The sequence below is a fragment of the Rattus norvegicus genome, chromosome 17 (genome assembly GCF_036323735.1).
Source record: "Rattus norvegicus strain BN/NHsdMcwi chromosome 17, GRCr8, whole genome shotgun sequence".
NCBI classification, from domain to species: Eukaryota; Metazoa; Chordata; class Mammalia; order Rodentia; family Muridae; genus Rattus; species Rattus norvegicus.
This window is the reverse complement of record NC_086035.1, coordinates 56,054,402-56,073,648: the sequence shown is the minus strand read 5'-3', so window position 1 is coordinate 56,073,648 and position 19,247 is coordinate 56,054,402. Positions and strand designations below refer to the sequence as shown.

Sequence of the window (19,247 nt, the reverse complement as noted above, 5' to 3'; positions counted from 1 at the left end):
ACTAAACTGCTATGATGCCGAGCTTGAGAGGTGGCTCCAATGAAGTTTGCTCCTAACGCGGGCTGGAGATGGATCTTCTGGAAACCCAACCCTCACATATTTGGTCACCTCAACTTGGTAGGAACGTGTCAAAATCATCTGGTAAGCGAAACTCTTTATTCCCGTGCTTCCGACAGTTATCCTAGTGAGGAGCGCGTGGGCACCCAGGACCAGGGGCTGCAGCAGCCTCCCGGTCCGGGATTCTCCTCTGTTCTCGCTTTTCATAGCGAGGCCCGTGGCTTCTAGTCCTCCTCACCAGGCGTTGCTAACTAGAGGGAAACCGGAAATTCCATGCTACTCCGCGCTCAGGCTCCCCCGCTGCCCTCCATCTTTTTTAAGCACTGCGGCGCCATAATAACCTGCCGCGACTAAGCAACCGCTCCTCGAGGACATGCGCCCTGCAGCAACGTCCACAGCTGAGGGGGTTGGACAGCAACTTGAGCAGTTAACCTGCAGGTTCCGTGTGTTCAGTGCCTGCCTCAACTACAGGGAAGCATTAACGTGAGGACGAACGCGCATGCTTAATGTGCCGCTAAGAAACTGCAGCCTGGTGAGAGACGCGCATGCTTCTCAGGCTGATAAGAGACGCGCATGCTTCGTGTGTGCATTTCACCTCCTCCAGCGTCGCGTAACAGCGTGCATAGCTCCATGGGAAATGTAGTTTGTACGGCTTAGAATCTCAGGCACGCCTCCCTCCTGTGCTCAGCGAGGGACTACGCTCCCGCCCTTCCGGCAGACAGGAGCGTGCTAGAACGCGGACTGAAGGGCTGGGCAAGAGCGAGGAGGGCGGAACGGGTGGGAAGGCCACGCACGCGGGGGCGGTGCCTTGGCCGGGAAGCGGCGGCCGCTCGTGGTACGGATCTACGGAGCGAGCGGCGAAGACAACGCCGGGCGTGGGCGCGAACGCTGCCGGTAGCACCCGGTGTTCTTAGGTCCCCTCGCTATTGGACGGGACGCGGGAGAGCGCGGCGGGGGCGAGAGGTGGGAGCGGCCAATGCGAAACTGGCTGGTGCTGCTGTGCCCTTGCGTGCTCGGGGCCGCGCTGCACCTCTGGCACCTCTGGCTCCGTTCCCCTCCGGCCCCCCACAACACGGAGCCCAGCGCTGCAGGTGAGATGAGGGGCTTGGTCGCTGAGCTCGTGGGAGGCCTCGGGGATGCCTGGAGGGGCACAGAGAGTGCTCGGACGTCCTAGTACGGACCGAACAAATGAGTCTTTTCATTGGCGCTGGGCGATCGTTTCTTATTAGCTAGTGCTCAACAGCCCATGTCGTGGTCGGGGGCCCTGGTCACAACTTGGTGGGCTTCTCTCCGAGCCTGCCGGTGCTGCCGGTGCTGGCTTTGCTGTCAGGACTCACTTTGCAACGAGGAGGGACTGACTGTACTTTGTGTTCTCTGATCATGGGGTGAGCCAGGGAAACATCTAGACGTGAGTGGAGTCACCCCTGTAGTTGTGCTTGGGTAGCTTGCTAATTAAGGGGCGTAGGAATACCGGATTCTTCTTTAAGTTGCGTACATTTGTTCCCAAATTTCATCCATTGTGGGAATGAAATTTTTGCTCTCGTTCGCCTTACAACCTGACCTGACGGTTTGCCCGCAGTGTCCTGTCACTCTCAACACTACTTTCGTGTCTCCTGTGTGTCCTTTTCAAGTTTTTTCCAGAATGTATGTGTGTGTGTGTGTGTGTGTGTGTGTGTGTGTGTGTGTGTGTATAATGAGAACTAGATAACTATTTTAAGGATAGGGTAATGCTTGTTTTATTTTTTAACTACGTTAGGATTTATCTTACCATTTCATATCCAAACAGCTGTTAGTTTTAAAACTGGTCTTCACAGCCATCACAAACTAAGTCTTACGCCTTATTTAGCAATCCTCAAAACTCAGATTGTTACCAGATTACCCTGGGGTTATTTTAGTAGTGCTCTCTTTTCCTATTAGACAACCACTGTTTTTTTGGAAAGGCTATTCATGTGACTGAAAAGAATCACTTTCGTGGCATAATGAAAGTACATTATGTGTTTTTAGCTTGTGGGACTTTTACACACTAGTTAAGAAAGGTCATACATACAAAATGCTTTGCCGCCTCACGTCTGTTGGGGTTGAGAGAGTTCTGGGATCTATTTGCAGAGCCACTGTAGACTATGTATGACCTTAACATTAGCAGTCTTGGGATTCAACACAATAAACCTTGCCTTTGAGCTTGTATTTAAGTAAGACTGCAAGCAATTTTTGTGTTTGAAAAAGATTTTTTCCTGATGTTTTAATGCTTATCCATCTAGACTAGACCAGGTTAAGGAAGCAAGCTATAGGAAGAGTCAGGGTTGCATGGGATCGTACTAGTTGTAAAAATTAATGTTGTGTTGATATCGGAGCTTTGTCTGATAATCAGTAGGATGTTTTAATTAGACAGATTCCTATCCCACTCTCTTCTCTTGGTACTTCAGAAACAAAAGCAGAAGTATTTTGATTGCAAAAAATTCCCACAGCTCTTTTTCCTATTTTGTTGTTGAAATATTTAAAACATTTGAGCATTTTTACTTTCTGACCACATACATTAAGCCTAAAACCTGAGATTTTGCTAAGTATCTTTCTCTTGAAATAGCATTTTAATATTTGTTTTCTTTTCTGCTCTTCTGTCTGAAATCCCATTTAAGCCACAATAGTACTTTTTTACATTTGTGTGTCTGTGTGTATGTGCATGTGTGTGTTCGCACACTCAGGTGTGTACATTGGTACTACATGGAGCTTTTGTAAAAAGTTGAAGAACAGACAACTTGTGACTTTGTTCTCTCCTTCCGCCATATGGGTTCTGATTTTGTGATGTTCAGAGTTTGATTATCAGACTTAGCAAGTCCTTCGACCTGATGAACCATTTCATTAGTCCAATAACTTTTTTGAAAGGGAAATTTGCCTTCCCTGAATATTAGAAAAGCCCTCTGGCTAATGGTTGGTTCAGCAAACGGTAGAAGGCTGCTAGGCCATCTTAGCAAGTAGTTAATGTAAAGTGCCTGCCTGCAAGTCTTAACCATTTGAAAGGGGAGACAGCATAAGACTGTAACTGTGGTGAGTATGATGAGACAAAATGAGGCAGCGTTCTAAAAGTTGATCTAAGAGATCAAGGACGGCCCCTGCAAAAAGGTGACAGCCAAGCAGGGATCCGAGAGAAGAGAGTCTGCCATGCCGGTGCTAAGATTAGCAACTTCTCTAATACAATGACTTTAAACAGCTGAAACCAGTCATGGAGCACAACTGGTTAGCAGGAAGGTTCTTGTGAAGTATAGCACACCGTAGGTACAGACAGGAAAGGAAACAATAGCCGGGATAAAAACTGTGACTTGATTTTTGCCGACTGGTTTTGGGCAGTGCCTTAGCAAAAATTATGCAGTGATCAATATAGAAAGCTTATGTGATCGAGAAAAGGCTTCTCTTTGTAAGGTATCTTGAAAAAAGGAAGCCAGAGTTGTAAAGAAAAGTAGCTTATGACCAAGTACTTATTTGGATAGCTAGCTAGGTGTAGGGCTGGATACCTGGGTCCAGCATGTTTGTGGATAGACTGGGCAAGCAGTTCAAAGACAAATCGAGCTTGTTGTCTAGCTTTTGCCTAGGGCTGGTTCTTCCAAAACTATCCCTCTATGCTATATATCTCAGGATTTCAGTTCCCATGTATATAAGCTATAAGAATTTGGTCGGCAAAACACTCATATCAGTGCCTGAGTCACTCCCGGAATTGTGATGAGTGTCTTAGTTTGGATTTTACTGCTGTAAGCTGATATCACTACCAAGGCAGCACTTACAAAGACAACGTTTAATTGGGGCTGGCTTACAGGTTTAGAGGTTCAGTCCGTTTTCATCAAGGAGAGAACATGGCAGCATCCAGGCAGGCATGATGCAGAAGGAGCTATTCCAACACCTGTTCCAACCTCCTAATAGTGCCACTCCCTGGGCCAAACATATATAAACCATTACATTCCACTCCCTGGCCCCTATAGGTTTGTTCAAACACATGAGGCTATGGGGGCCTTACTTAACCTATGGCATAATAAAGAAAATACATTTAGTCCTACGTCCAAAGTCCCCATAGTCTAGAACAGTCTCAACAATGTTAAAAGTCCAAAATTCAAGGTCTCTTCTGAGATTCATCCAATGACTTAACTTCAATCCCATAAGCAAGTCAGGAAACCATCTGGGCAAACTCCAGACTGCATCTCCATGTAATGTTGAAGCATTCTTCAGAACTCCTTTTTCATCTTTGTTGACTGCAACAAACTTCTTTCTCCTGGGCTGGTTCCCCTCCCCATTAGCAGTTTTCCCATGGTTCTGGTATCTCAAAAAATCTTGGGGTCTTCATGGCAACTTCAGTATTACAGCTTCTTGTTTCAGTGTCTGTGATCTACACATGATCTTCTGGGCTTCTCCAAAGGAGGAGCTCTGCCCTCTGTAGCCCTCTAAGCTCAGGTTGATCCACTCCATTGCTGCTGCTGTTCTTGTTGATCATCCCTGGTACTAGCATCTCCAATACACTGGGGTCTAATGCTGCAACTAGGCTTCATCAGTAGCCTCTCATAGGCTCTCTTCATGGTGCCAAGCTTCAATTGCTTTGCATGACCCCTTCAGTCCTGGGCCATCAACTGCAACTGGGGCTGCACCTTCACTAGTGGCCTTTCATGGACTCTCACAGCGCCAAGCTTCAGCTGCTATTCATGACCCTTTCATTCCTCAAAACCTGGATGACTCTTAACATTACCAGGGACATCTGTAGCACGAGGTACAACCTTGGCTAGCTCTGAAGCACAGTTTCTTTGTGTTCTCAGAAAACACTTCCCAGAAGATTTCACCTCAGTGATGCTGGTCTCCTTAATCACCACTATTTCTTAACTCCAGCTAGCCAGCATCAATTGTCCCAGCAGTTGCTTCTATTCTGGACTCTAAAGCCAGAGCCATGTGGCCAAAGCTGCTGAGTTCTGTGGCTTGCTGGTGCCGGAACATGGCCCCCTTGTTCTATTACAGTATCACCAGCTTTCTGTTTTCCTTCACTGCCTAAGCTTGGCTGTCCTGGAACTTGCTCTTTAGACTGACTGAACTCTGAGATCTGCATGTCTGTTTCCTAAGCACGGGGATTAAAGGTATATTTCACCAAGCCTAGATATAAGTTTTTCTTTACCTAGAACTTGCTCTGTTCCATGCTGGCCTTGACCTTCTGCTTAATTCAATTTAAAATCTTTGAACACAGGATTCAGCTCCATTTTACTTCCTGGTCCCCCTTTAATACATATATTTTATATTTTTTCCTTTCTCAGCTTGGTATTCTTGTTTAAAATGCTCTTCATGAGGCTTAACCAGAGATCAAAGTCTAAGATGGGTATTTCTGTGACTTCTTTGTCAATGCAATTAGAGTCTTCTCCTTAACCTCAGGAAGACTCTTTAGATAAGGACAAAAAGCAGACACATTCTTCACCAAAATACCACAAAAACAGTCACTAGGCTACATGTTGAAATTCTCCATTGAAACCTCTTGGGCCAGATCTTCACAATTCAAATCATTATCAGTAATAAAGTCTCCCATATTCCTTCTAGGATAGCCCATCGAGCCCCATATAAAGCATTCGACTGCATTCCAAATCCCAACATTCACATTCTTCCAAATAAAAGCATGGCCAGGCCAATCACAGAAATACCCCAGTCACTGTCTTAGGGTTCTACTGCTGTGAACAGACACCATGACCAAAGCAACTTTTATAGGACAGCATTTAATTGGGGCTGGCTTACAGGTTCAGAGATTTATCCCATTATCATCGAGGTGGGAACATGGCAGCATCCAGGCAGGCATGGTGCAGGAGGAGCTGAGAGTTCCACATCTTCATCTGAAGGCTGATATCCGAATACTAACTTTCAGGCAGCTTGGACAAGGGTATCAAAGCCAGTGCTCACAGTGTCACACCTATTCCTACAAGTGCTACTGTTCCTCCTAATAGTGCTACTCTCTGGGCCAAACATGTGTAAACCATCATAGTGGGTCTTGGCTAAAGTCTATGCCAGTATGGTTCATTGAGGCTGGCAGGTGCACACTGTAGTGACCCAGTTGACTGGCTCACCAGCAAATCTGTAATGGGCTCATACATTTTCCTCATTTTCAAGATTTCTGCCTGATTGTGACGGGTGTCATCAAGAGCGTACATATGAGAAGGGGGGTTTTTTGTTTTGTTTTTTGTGGTCTTTTCACTTCTTAGGCTTATTTTGAATAATCAGTTTCGAGGTCAACTTCCCTTACCCTTTTAAAGCCCAAGGTTATTGCAAAGCCCAGCAAGTTGCCAGGCTCTCAAGATAGATTACTTACTAAAATAAATAGTCATTGCTCTTGGGGCCCTTGCCTGGGGTTGTGAGTTATTCCTGTCATTGTGGAGATCTTGTTCCCTGTGGGCCTGTGCCATTTAGTACAGCAGGCATACGAAATGCTCAGTCTGAGTGAATGAATCAAGAGAGTAAAACTGAGATGATAGGAACTTTCTACCTATATTACCTATTTACATGCCATGAGGACCTTATAATTTAAATATATTTCTTTCATAAAGGAAACCAAGTTCTGTTGAGGAAAACTCAAAATTATTTTTAAATGAAAGGAAAGAAACTTGGTTTGTACTTCTGGATTATTTTCAATATAGTACATGTTTTGAAAAATGTATTTTGAAAATGTTCTTGATGTATCACACACATTCTTTTCAGACATGTGACTGTGCAGGCTGATATATTCTCACAAGCTGAGGCCTCTCAATCATTTAATTTTAAAAAGGAAATGTACGGGGTTGGGAAGCTAGCTCAATTGGTAAAATGTTTGTCTTAAAATAAGCATGAGGGGCTGGGGATTTAGCTCAGTGGTAGAGCGCTTGCCTAGCAAGCTCAAGGCCCTGGGTTCGGTCCCCAGCTCTGAAAAAAAAAAAAAGAAAGAAAAAGAAAAAAAAAAGTCTTAAAATAAGCATGAGGATCTGAATTAGATCTCCAGCACCAACCCCCCTCCCCATCCTCATGGCCTAAGCCAGCCATGGTAATGCACAGTTGTAATCCCAGCACTTAGGAAGTGGGGCAGAAGGATCCTGGGACTTACTCGATACCCAGCCTAAATTGATCGTTGATGCCTCAAAATATAATGTGAACAGCATTTGAGGAAATCAAATGTCAACAAAGTTCCTACCCTTCCTAAAATGTTGAATATGTATTTATAGTATGTCCTGGGTTTTGTTTTGTATGGCTTTTGGTTCGGTTTTGGTTTTTTGAGACAGGTTCTACCTCCCTCTTCCCACCCCCCTGCTCTTTGCCCCCTGCCTGGCTGTCCTAGAACTCACTTTGTAGATCAGGCTGACCTCAAACTCAGAGACCCACCTGCCTCTGCCTCTGCCTCCCCGAGTGCTGGGGTTGCAGGTGTCTGTCATCAGGTCTGGCTCCAGACTGCAGTCCCACAGCAGCGAGGCAGAGTAGATGTTATCTTGAGATCATGGTCACCATTCTCTTGAAGTACCTGCCATTTGATTTTTACCGTTGAAGAAGACGTTTGTCACTTCAAATGGAGAAGAAATCTAATGTAATGTTGCTCTAATTCAAACTCAGTGTCTAGTGAAGTTGGGCTTTCCCTCCCATAAGTTGTTGCCTGTTGTTGTAAAAATATAAAAAATCGAAAAAAATGTATTGTTGTCTTTTACCTCGCTAGGTCCTGCACTGCAGTGCCCCAAGATATCTGCTAGATATCTTGGTAGAAACACATCCCAACTCCTCGGCCGCCCAGTGTCTCCTGCCGCCGCACACTTTCCTACACTCAAACCGTCACATAAAAGAACACACAACACAATAATCTTAGATCCAATTGATCCACTTAAACATGCTCCCTTAGGAACATTGATAACAACCTGTAAATACACAGAGCGAGATCTATACTTCAGCCTCCATTATCCTGCCATGGCTTCTCCCTCTCTCCTCCTTTCTGTTCTAGTCTCCTCCTCTTCCTTCAAACTTCTCTCCCGCCCACTCTTCCTTCTCCTCCAGTGACAGGCCTCCTTCTATCCTGTTCCTGCCCCTCACCTGTACTTTACAAATTCAATGGGGAGGTTCTGGTGAAGTCACCTGAGTCCTGAGTATGTGACTAGGCAGCTGTCCTTGGGGCAGTGGAATTAGCATCAAAATACAGATAACTCCAGGGCAAACCACAACAGTTGCCTTCTTTCCTGACTTGTCCCTTAGTGCTTCTGTCTTGGTCGTCCGTCCTCCCTCCCCCTTCATGTTTCTGAATACTGATATCAAGCTAGGTGTCCCCTGCTTACCCCATATAACTGTGAGATGAGTATATAAAGTGAAACTCCTGAAAGGGGCTACAAGCCTGAGTGATTACCACTGGAAATTTTTACCTGTTTATTTGGGGAGTCTATTGGATGGGATCACATGGGTATGTGTGTGGTAGAATTCGGGGTTGTTTTTGTTTTTGTTTTTTTAATCTGACTGCAGTGTATCTGGGAATAGAAGTTCTCTAGGAGGCCAAGATACCTTCTGGATTCTTTGCAAAAAAAAAAAAAAAGATTGATGCCTGCAAAGTAAAGCAGTTGAACAGACGTGGCTTAGATGGGAGTTAGAAGCAGGGAGAAAGGACATCAGACTGAGTACAATGCCATCAAAAGGCTGTGATCTTCAGGCTGCTAGGGGTTATCTTTGTATACATTTAGTTATTTAAAACAAAGCCACAGACCCCGTAATATGGATGGTTCATGGAGAAACTAGTCTCAGTAAAAGCCTACAGTCTAAACAGAAACTAGATTTAGTGCCCAGAAAGGGATAGTTGTGAGAAATTTTTCATGAAGAAATCTGAGGCATTCAGAGGTTAAATTAATGTGCAGTGTGCACTATTTCTAGATGATCTACTTTGATTAGATACCACGAATGAGGTACTATTTTGAGCTCAGGGATATTTGAATTATTCTGAAAATTTGTTTTTGTCTAGAACTTTATTTTCTGATGTCAGATTAATGAAGGACAGGTTAAAATGTGACTTCTGCCTTTGGCCTTTTACAGATTTTGTTGTTTTTCTTTGTTTGTTTGTTTGTTTATTTGGTTGGTTGGTTTGATTTGGTTAGGTTTTGGTGTTTTTGAAACAGAGTTTCTCTTGCATAGCTGCGGCTGTTCTGGAACTCACTCTGTAGATCAGGCTAGCCTTGAACTCTTAGAGCTCCTCCTGCCTCTGCCTCCCAAGTGCTGGGATCACAGGCAAGTTCCACCACCATTTGGCCTTTTAAAGAATTTTAATCTTTTTTTTTTTTATTTTATATGAGTACACTGTAGCTGTCTTCAGACACACCAGAAGAGGGCATCAGATCCCATTATAGATGGTTGTGAGCCACCATGTGGTTGCTAGGAATTGAACTCAGGACCTCTGGAAGATCAGTCAGTGCTCTTAACCACTGATCCATCTCTTCAGCTGCCAATTATTAATCTTTTAAAAAGATACTTTGAAATAGAAGCTGAAATTAAAAATTAGAATTTAAAAATTCTAGCTAGGTGTGGTGTTTTGTAGATGCAGTCTAGCATTTGAGAGGTAGGGGCAGGAGAATCAGGAGTTCAAGCTCAGTTTCTTACCAGCTCAGGTAACACATATCCTTGTCTCAAACAAAAAGAAAAGATTTTTTTTCTCCTCTATCAGTTGTTGCTTGATTATGAAATAGAGACATATGGGAGGCAAATTGCTTACCTGAGGTAGTGCCTTTTTTTTTTTTTTTCCCTTTTCTTTTTTTCGGAGCTGGGGACTGAACCCAGGGCCTTGCGCTTGCTAGGCAAGGGCTCTACCACTAAGCTAAATCCCCAACCCCGAGGTAGTGCCTTATTTTAACTGTGGGACTGATGGTGATTACATTGCCTCTGTCCTGTCACTAGAGTGCACTAACTATTAATATCAAGAATTTTATACAAATTTTATCAAGTTTTATACAAGAATTTCAGTTATATTTTAAATTTTACTCATTTAGAGTTAGTTCTAGCAATAGCTATAGCTTTTATTTTGTTATATGATTGAGGAAAAGTGTTTCTGGTCTCTGAATTTTAAAAAATTTAACATTTAGGGCAAGGTACTGATTTTTCTCTGTATTGTTTTCTCATTTGCTCAGTAAGTATCTGTGTGTCGTGGTGATGAACATGAAGTCATACTATAGGGCTGGGGATGTAGGTCAATAGTAGGGCTGGCATAGCATGCACAATGTCCCCAGCACATCAAAAGATAGCCTGTATGTAATGCTTACTATATTAATGTCAGGTGTTAAACGATGATGGGCAAGCTTAATCCACGAGCATGCAGATTCATGTTGAAGATAAATTCTATGTTTATTGAACTCATTTTGGTACAAGATTTGTGATAGAGCAATACAAATATCTCTTTAGAATCGAAATGCCTCTTTACAAGTACACTGACTACAATCTATTTTTTGGAAAATAAGGTTAGCTATGTGAAAATTCTTAACAGTGCTAAAATTGTTACAGTTTAATATCTTTTAAATTATTATAGTAAAATAATCTGTCCCCTAGCTATTTTTTTTTGTTTTTTTTTTTATCGTGTCAAGCCAGGAGAGGAAGAGAGGAAGAGAGAGAGAGAGAGAGAGAGAGAGAGAGAGAGAGAGAGAATAGAGAGCGGAAGGAAGAGTGAGATCCCCTAGCTATTTTTATTGGTTCGTTGAGAAGGTATCAACATGTTTCTGTTGGATTTTAGACTGAATACCTAGAGCATACACCACATAAAAACACTGCATTTAATATGGTGAAGATCCTTGGCCCTCAGTAATTTACTTTTGAAAACATTTTGAGTCAGTTCCCACCACTGGAGAAAGATAAAATGGAATCCTTATTGGAGTTCTAAATCAGCTTGTAGCTCTTAAGCTTAAAAGCTACCAATAAAAAGAAAGGCATAGCCTCTCTTCTATCTTATTTCTAAGGATGAATTTTTTAACCTAAAACAGAACAGAAAAAAGCGATATATGAATATATATATATATATATATATATATATATATATATATATGAATGAATGAATGACTTGTTACAGGACTTTTTTTCCTTACTAAAATGTTACTTCTGATTTCATTCTTTAGAAAATTTGGTTTGTAATGAAAAAAGTTTTAGCTGACTAGAGTGTGTGTGTGTGTGTGTGTGTGTGTGTGTGTGTGTGTGTGTGTGTGTGAGGGGGCGGGGAGAGAGGGAGAGAGAGAGAAAGAGAGAGAGAGAGAGAGAGAGAGGGAGGGAGGAGATAGTGTCTAACATGGAGGTCCTTTGATTCATCCCCCAAACTTAATAACTATCACTTATGTGCTACTAGTCCTAAGCTAGGACCTTTATACGCATTACCTCACTTAATTCTTACATATTTATGAGAAATATTGTAGTCCTTTTATATCTAAGGAAAACAGACTCAAGAGGTTAAGTGACTCACAGTCAGCCAGGTACATGCTTGTTGTCCCAGTCCTGGGGCGATGAAAGCAGTAATACTGGAAGGTCAGAGCTGTCTTCTTCACCTCTGTAGGTGTTGACGTCAGTCTGGACTCCATGTTATAACCCAACAGCACACCCACAAAATCTCACAGTAAATATGCAAAGGGTCCAGGACTCGAACTGTGGCCAGTATTTGTTATTTATGCCATCTTGTTTTCTACAGCCAATTCTTATAGCAAAGCTCACTTGTTCTGAAAATCTTTTTATGCCTGCATAGATACATACATACATATGAGATACCAAAAGCCTACATACCAGAATGTTAGTTGTACATATTTCTGGATGCTGAGTTTATGGGTTTTTAAATTTTCAAGTGAAGTTTAAAATTTTTGTTTCTATTTATCTATATATCTTACAAGCATAAGTGTTTTATTTGTAATAAACTTTTTATGAAATATGCTTAGTTTACTGTAGTTGAGATGTCATGACTGACTCGCAATTTATGTTACTTATTTATAGATCAATCAGCCTTATTTCCTCAGGGGAAATTTCGTCACTATGATGTGGTAGTTGGTGTGTTATCAGCTCGAAACAACCACGAACTTCGAAATGTGATAAGGAACACCTGGCTGAAGGATTTGCTGCAACATCCTACATTAAGTCAACGGTAGGTTTTCTGAATTATTCCCTAACCTGGTTCAGGAATTGAAAAAGAGCAAAAACCCCTTACTTTTAAAAAGTCAGACACTGGGGCTGGATAGACAGCTTGGTGACTAAGAGTATTTGCCTGTCTTCCAGGCAGATCTTCCAGAGGATCTAAGTTCAATTCCCAGCACCCACATGGTGACTTAAAACTGTAACTCTAGGTCCAAGGGGATCTTACGTCCTTTCTGGCTTCTGTGGACACTGCACACATGTGGTACACAGACATACATGTAGCCAAAACACTTGTAGCTGGGGTTGGAGATTTAGCTCAGTGATAGAGCGCTTGCCTAGGAAGCGCAAGGCCCTGGTTTCAGTCCCCAGCTCCGAAAAAAAAAAAAAAAAAACCACTCATAGCTAAAATAAAAATCTTTTTTTAAAAGAGAGACTGGTTTAGAAACATGGCTCTTTTGGAAGAATGGCCATTTCCGTCTGAGTTTTTTTTTTTTTTAATGAATGAGGCAATTTATTAACCCAGCATCCTTTGTTCTAATGCTTCTTGTTGGCAGCTGCCACCTGTCCAGCGATCCTGTCCAGATCTCTCTGTCCCTGAGGTGTTAGCTTGCGGCCCCCATCTTGGTCCTTTTCCATCATTTTCAGCCCCTCCAGGGCTTGGAGGACCCGGCGGGCCACACTCTTAGAGCCTCTGCTGAAGTGGCTGGGCCTGACACCGTTTCTCTGCCGTCCTCCGTAGATCTTGGTCATGGAACCAACCCCTGCACCACCACGGAGGTACAGGTGCCGTGCTGTGGAAGCAGCTCGTGTGTAGAACCAGTTCTCATCATATGGGGCAAGCTCTTTATGTTTGGCCAACTTGACTGTGTCCACCCATTCGGGGACTTTCAGCTTCCCAGACTTTTTGAGGAAGGCTGCCAGAGCTCTGACGAACTCCTGCTGGTTAACGTCTTTTACAGTAACTCCAGGCATCGTGCGGCCTCCGCGCTGCCAGCCAGGGGAAAACCATCTGAGTTTTAGAAGTAATTTTTATCAAGATTTTAAGCCAAAAGGTACTTGAAAGAATATTTTCAATAACCTCACTTTTTCCCAGTTTTTAGTATTTTTAGTGGGATAATCTACAGTGTCCGTGGCATCTATACTCCTGTAACCATCTGCCCAGAGCTGGGCTTTGCAGTGCCTCTCTTGCTGATAGTAGACGGCCCAGCAGCTGGTCAGAAATGGTTGGAGCAGAGCGGTTGGCATGGGAAACAAGGAAACAAAGGTGAAACGATGATTTTGGTCGAGTAGTTGACGGCACATTCTTACTGGGCATGATGGGAATGGCTGCTAGAACTCAGGCTCTGGGGGTGGTGCTGAGTCTTTCTTGCTTGGTAATAGGGTTTATTATTGCAGTCATGCACTAAGGGCCCGAGTTCCTTCTCCGCATGAGGATCTCTCAGGGCTACAGTGAGGAGCTGGGAAGACAGGCAAGACACCCGGGCTGTACCAGAGAACATCCTCTTGGGGTTCTATTAAGCTGTAATTTTCTTGGTTGGCTGTTGAGGTAAGCTGCAGTTGGGAATGTTCTTGTCACTAATAGTGAACATTTAGATCCCCTATCTTCCTCATGGCAACTTCCATTCCTCTTCCTGATAGGTTTCCTTAGTCCACGATTGCTATAATAAACCTCATAACCTAGCAAGGAAGCGCCTCGGCCCCCCCCCCCCCCCCCCCCCGCCAGCTTGAGTTCCGTTGTGTTTCCTACCGTACCAATTAGAACATGCCAGCAGCTACTCAGACCAAAACGTTATCTTTCCCCTGCTTTCCCTTCCCACACCAACCACTCACACTGTGTTGGTGCCGTTTGTGGGTCACACCCGTTACCGCTGCCGACCATGTCTTCACTGCCTTCACCTGTCATTTGGATTATTGCAAAAGATCCTCTATATGGATTGCTGGCTTTTGTCTTAGACATATGCCATATTCCGTTTTCCATATAGCTGCCAGGCCAGAATGATATTGTTAAGATTAGTCAAATATTGTTAACTTTCTATTTATAACTCTGCACTGGTGTGTGTGTGTGTGTGTGTGTGTGTGTGTGTGTGTGTGTGTGTGTGTGTGCATGCGCTCACACTTACACACGCACACACCTGCCTATATCCATTGTCTTTTCTGATCTTAGAATAAAATCCTATCAGGCACAGATAGGAGTTTAAGGTCTTCTTCAGCTGTGTAGTGAGTTTGAGGCCAGTCTAGGCTACTGATGCTTGTCTCTAAATATAATAAAAATTCCAAGTTATTGTAGTCAATCAGTCTACATTTTCTTCTATATAATCACTTCACTGTGTTTCCCTTATACTCCTGGGATTGATTTTTTTTTTAAATGCATACAAAATAGTGGTGGTTTTTATTATTATAACATTTTTAAGTTTGTCATTATACTTTGCTCATACTTACCCTCACTGTCTCATCCTTCCTTGATGAATCCTTCCCTCTAAAGAGTCTATCCTTTTTTCACAACACACACACACACACACACACACACACACACACACACACACACACACACGTACATGCACACGCACAGCCTGAGTTCTGCATGTGAAGAAAACATATGATATCATCTTTCCCATTCCCCCAACCCCTCTTTCCCCCACCTCCAGTACACTGAAGCTTCTGCCTCAGAGTCTTTGCTCTTGCTTTACCACTCTTTCACTTAACGTCCTCATGGTAGCATTCCTTCAGGTCTGGTAGATTCTACCGTAGCTGACAGTCTCAGGTTAAGCAGCACTCCACTTCTCCATCACTGCCGTCCCCTGCTTGGCTTTATTATTGGATGTATCACCAACTGGCATGTGATACATTTATGTTATTCATCGCTCCCCATTAGGAGATAGGCTCTTTGATTTTATTCTCCTGTTAGATCCCCAATATCTATAACCTAGCTTGGCCAAGAATAAAATAAGTATCCAAGAACAATTGAGTGAATGCCTCCGAACTAAAAATAATCTGTATAATTTATATCAGTAATTCAGCCTTTGAAGCAGTTACTTAAATGAAGTAAGCTTGTGGTTTATTTTCTGAAAATAATGAATTATCTTGAAAAGCTCTCAGGGAGAACTTTCCCTCGGGATGGAGACCCTCTAACTCCAAAGACCAGACCGAGACACCACAGGATGCAATCAGCAAGAGGATTTGGTTTATTGTCGGGATACACAGGCACAGGCACCTGCGGGCGCTTCAGTCACTCGGGGGACTGGCGCGCCCCACGGAACCAAGGATGGGCTTTTATAGGATTTTGGGGAGCAGAAGCAAGCATACAGAAGCAGATGCATGGTTACAGGGATATAATTGGTGGATTCTAATATGGCAAGGGTTTAGCCCGGGGGCAAGTTTCCTAGCTACCTTCCAGAAACATAACGGCTGACTCGGCCCCCCAAGGGTTCAGCCCGGGGGCAAGTTTCTTAGCTACCTTCTTGGAACATAACGACTGACTCGGCCCCCCACCAGGGTGTGGGACCTCTCCTGGGGCTTTTTTTCATTGTCAGGTGCTCAACCGAAGTCGTCCTGTTGCCAGGCCTTCAACCAAACATATCTTGCTTGGCAGCCGCTGTGTACTCAGTGTTCTAACCTTTCCCTGAACCAGTCATCTTAAGTACAGCCTTGCAAAATGGCGTTACTGCTGCTAAGCTGGGGTCTTTCAATCTATATAAAAACAGATTCAAGAACAAAAGTAACTTTTTAGGGCATAGTAGTTATATTAATTTAGTAAGGTTATTAAGATAGCTTAACATAAATATGAGTATCTCTCAATTAGTTAGCGTATTCTTTCATGTTTGTCTAGACCTTTATGACAAATCCTAGTTGTCTACATGAGATGTTTTCTGCCTAGCTGGCCAGTAGTAAAAGACAGTTGCATTCTGTGGTTATGGAATTCTTTAATATCTCGTGTTTTATATTATGAGGACTGTGTTTGATTCTAAACCTCTGTAATAGGCTGTAGTTTGTCACTTTAATGTATTCTAAGCAGGTAGTGTACTGTGTGTGTCAGAACACAAAGGTGCAACTGGAGTCTAGGGGCCTTTAAGTTTAGTTCACGTAGATAGTTGATAGGGCAGTATGGGGTACAATGGAGATATAAGTAAAATAGCCTGGAATAGGCTGGAGAGCTGGCTCAGCAGTTAAGAAGACTTGCTGCTCTTCTAGAGAAACCTGAGTTCTGATCCCCACATCTGGTGCCTTTCAACCTTCTGGAATTCCAGCTCTAGGAAATCAACTCCCTTTTCTGGCCTTTGCAGGCACACTCACAGGCATGCGCCATGCACGCGCGCGCACACACACACACACACACACACACACACACACACACACACACACGCAGACAGAAGATGATAAAATCGATCTTTTTAAATAGCCTGGAGTACTTGACAAACATCAGTCACATGTAACCTGGGGTTGTGGGAGGTGAATGTTGGAGCAGAGTCAAAGCCTAGGAAGGCAGAAAATGAGAGGAGACTATACAGATGGGGAAAGGAGAAAAGGCCTGTGGCTGTAAGAGATGAGCAGTGAGCTGAGTAGCTCCTGGCAAGCAGGTGTGTAGAAGCAGACTCGTTCAGGCAAGAACTGCTGAGGAGCGACTGCGTGGTGGTAGCTCCTCAGAATTTGTAGAGGGAACAGGAAGTGTCTGCCTTGAGAGTTGTGAAATCCTTGGTCAACGGCTAAGTACTGCTGAGAAGAGAAAAGCTCAGCTGAGGGTGTTTGAGCTCAGGTACCCTCAGGCTGTGAATGGCTCCCTGGGGAAAAAGTGTATTCATATGTACTTTGGTTTGTCACAGTTTTATTGATACAACTAATACCACATAATGGATAGTTAGTAACTGCAGTACTCTGTAAACCTAGTAAAGTCTATCTGGCCAGTTAATGTTCATAGAATGCTTCCGTTTTGCCAGAATATTAGATTTGTAATAAACGTATGGCTGGAATCACCAAAGGCATATAGCTCTGAAGTAAATGTTTTAAGTTAAAGAATAAGATTTAGGCTGGGGAGAGCTCAGCAAGCATCTGCTTGCTCTTCTAGAGAACCTGGGATCAATTCTCAGCCCCCTCATGACAGTCACAACTGTCAGTAACTCCAGTCCCAGGGGACCCACCGCCCTCTTCTGACCTCCATGGGAACTACACTGCATGTGGCACACAGATATTCATGCAGGCAGAACACCCATGCACATAAAAATAATAAATGTTCAAAATGTCAGTGAAGTCAGTGACTTCTTTGTTGGATCATCTCATAGTTTTTGGACATTGAAAGTGTATTCATATTTTTTTGTATTATTCAGAACGTAAAGGCTGGAAATCTATTATACGTAGGCTTGATCTGCACTAATAATATTTTATCATACTCTCAGTCTAGACAAAAAGTGATACAGGACATTGAGTCCTTATTTGTCAATTTCTGTGTTTAAATATTTTCACAAAGGCTAATTTCAAGCAACTACTGTGATATAGTTGGGCTCAAAATTATAAAAAGATACATGATGACTATTCCATCAAAGAGATAAAATTGTAAATAACCTTAAGACACCTAGAAAGTAGAAAACTTGAGTGCTTCCTTGTTTTAAATATATTTAGTTGTTTCTGTAAATTAATAAAGACTATACTGAACCATTTACAAAATTCCTGAAAATTTGACAAACGACTCTCTTAAGCTAGCATTTCAGATCTCAGCTGCCAATGCCAAAGAACTGGAGGACTGATTGCTTAGAAGTTGAATCTACACTAGGTGTTCACATTTAAGAATCACTCTTGGACCGACCGGTTACAGCCTTAGGAATAAGGGTTGCCAGAGGATAGAGAGTAAGAATGAGCAGACCAAGGAGAGACAAGAGCAACAGGTAACCTTGGTTAACAGATCACAAAGTAACCATTGACACAAGGTTTGAGAACGGTAGGGAAGTGAGGGAAAAGGGAAATTATAAATGCAGCTTCTGAGAATTAGATGTTTCTGTGAATCTGCTGTTAAGTGACAGGAGCATTTGCTGGTAGCCAGGCCAAGCATTTATACCTGCTTTAGTACTACAGAAGAGAACTCCTATGAAGTCACTCAATGGTTAGCAGCCCTTGGGTTGCATGCCCTCTCCTTTTATTAGGTCAGAAAAATAAAGTTAGAAATCAGCCCTCAGAAATGCTAGTGCCTCAAAGGTCTGAAATGAACATGAGGAAGTAGGTATGTGTGAGGTGATGATACGTTACTGACTTTAATGTCAACGCATCTCTCAGTGTGCTTGTGAAGTTCATAATAGGTGCCCGTGGCTGTGACGTGCCTGTGGAAGACAGGGAGGACCCCTACTCCTGCCGACTGCTCAACATCACCAGTCCAGGTGCGTCGCATGCTGGATTGCCGTCTGTAAGTTCGTGGTCAAGTAAGAGGTGCTGTGTTTTATGGGAGCGAGTCTGTTTTTAACCAACAAAATATTTGTTGTCAAAATTTATGTTTCAGCCTTTCTGACAGAGTTACTAGTCACTCAGGGAGTCTCTGAGATTATTTACTGACACAGATTTTCAGGGCCGGACTTCAGGAAGTTTTAGTGCACCTGAAGAATTCGATTACTCATTCTATTCGTCAGGGTTCTCTAGAGTCACAGAACTTACGGGTAGTCTCTATACAGTGAGGGGATTTATTATGATGACTGACAGTCTGTAGTCTAACTCCTGAACAATGGTCAGCTGTGAATGGGAAGTCTTCTGTAGAATTAAATGACAACAGATGTGGTGGCAGGTAAGTTCGAGCAAGTGAACTACATGGAATCATCCAACATCCTTATGTAGGTCTCCAGCAGAAGGTGTGGTCCAGATTAAAGGTGTGTACCACCATGCTTGGATCTGGGACTAGTTTTGTCCCAGGCTGACCTTGAACTCAGAGGTCTCCTTGCCTTAGTCTCCTGAGATTAAAGGTGTATACTACCCTTCAATGGGCCTAAGCTTTTCATAGCCACTGTGCCTCAAGTCCAGGTCCAGGTCAGAAACTTGTATCTCCCAGCCTCAAGATCTGGATCACAGGTAAACCCTGGATTGTAGTTCATTCCACAGATAGTCAAGTTGAAACCAGGAGTAGCCATTACACTTACAGA

At 43.2% G+C, this 19,247-nt stretch overlaps 2 protein-coding genes across 10 annotated transcripts in view; one reads left to right on the top strand and one right to left on the bottom strand.

Annotated features, from left to right (window-relative positions):
* The first annotated feature begins 696 nt into the window (after nt 1-696).
* Nucleotides 697-19,247, top strand: part of B3galnt2 (beta-1,3-N-acetylgalactosaminyltransferase 2) — a 42,544-nt gene continuing 23,993 nt past the window's right edge. For 6 of the 9 annotated variants that reach the window (XR_361036.5, XR_005495256.2, XR_010058837.1 and 3 more), the window contains exons 1-3: nt 754-1,148; nt 12,001-12,148; nt 18,397-18,497. Coding sequence is in view for 6 of the 9 variants with exons in the window: in XM_006254007.5 (XP_006254069.1) it covers nt 1,034-1,148; nt 12,001-12,148; nt 18,397-18,497 (364 nt within the window). In the remaining 3 variants the exon portion in view is untranslated. Of the gene's footprint in view, nt 1,149-12,000; nt 12,149-13,231; nt 13,403-13,533; nt 13,685-18,396; nt 18,498-19,247 lie in introns of those variants that run through there. The other 3 variants (XM_039095525.2, NM_001144851.2, XM_006254008.4) reach the window with 3 other exon arrangements.
* Nucleotides 12,621-13,234, bottom strand: Rps19l4 (ribosomal protein S19 like 4). Its single transcript, XM_039096374.2, has one exon. It carries the CDS (start codon nt 13,108-13,110, stop codon nt 12,673-12,675), a length of 438 nt encoding a protein of 145 aa, XP_038952302.1. The 5' UTR covers nt 13,111-13,234; the 3' UTR covers nt 12,621-12,672.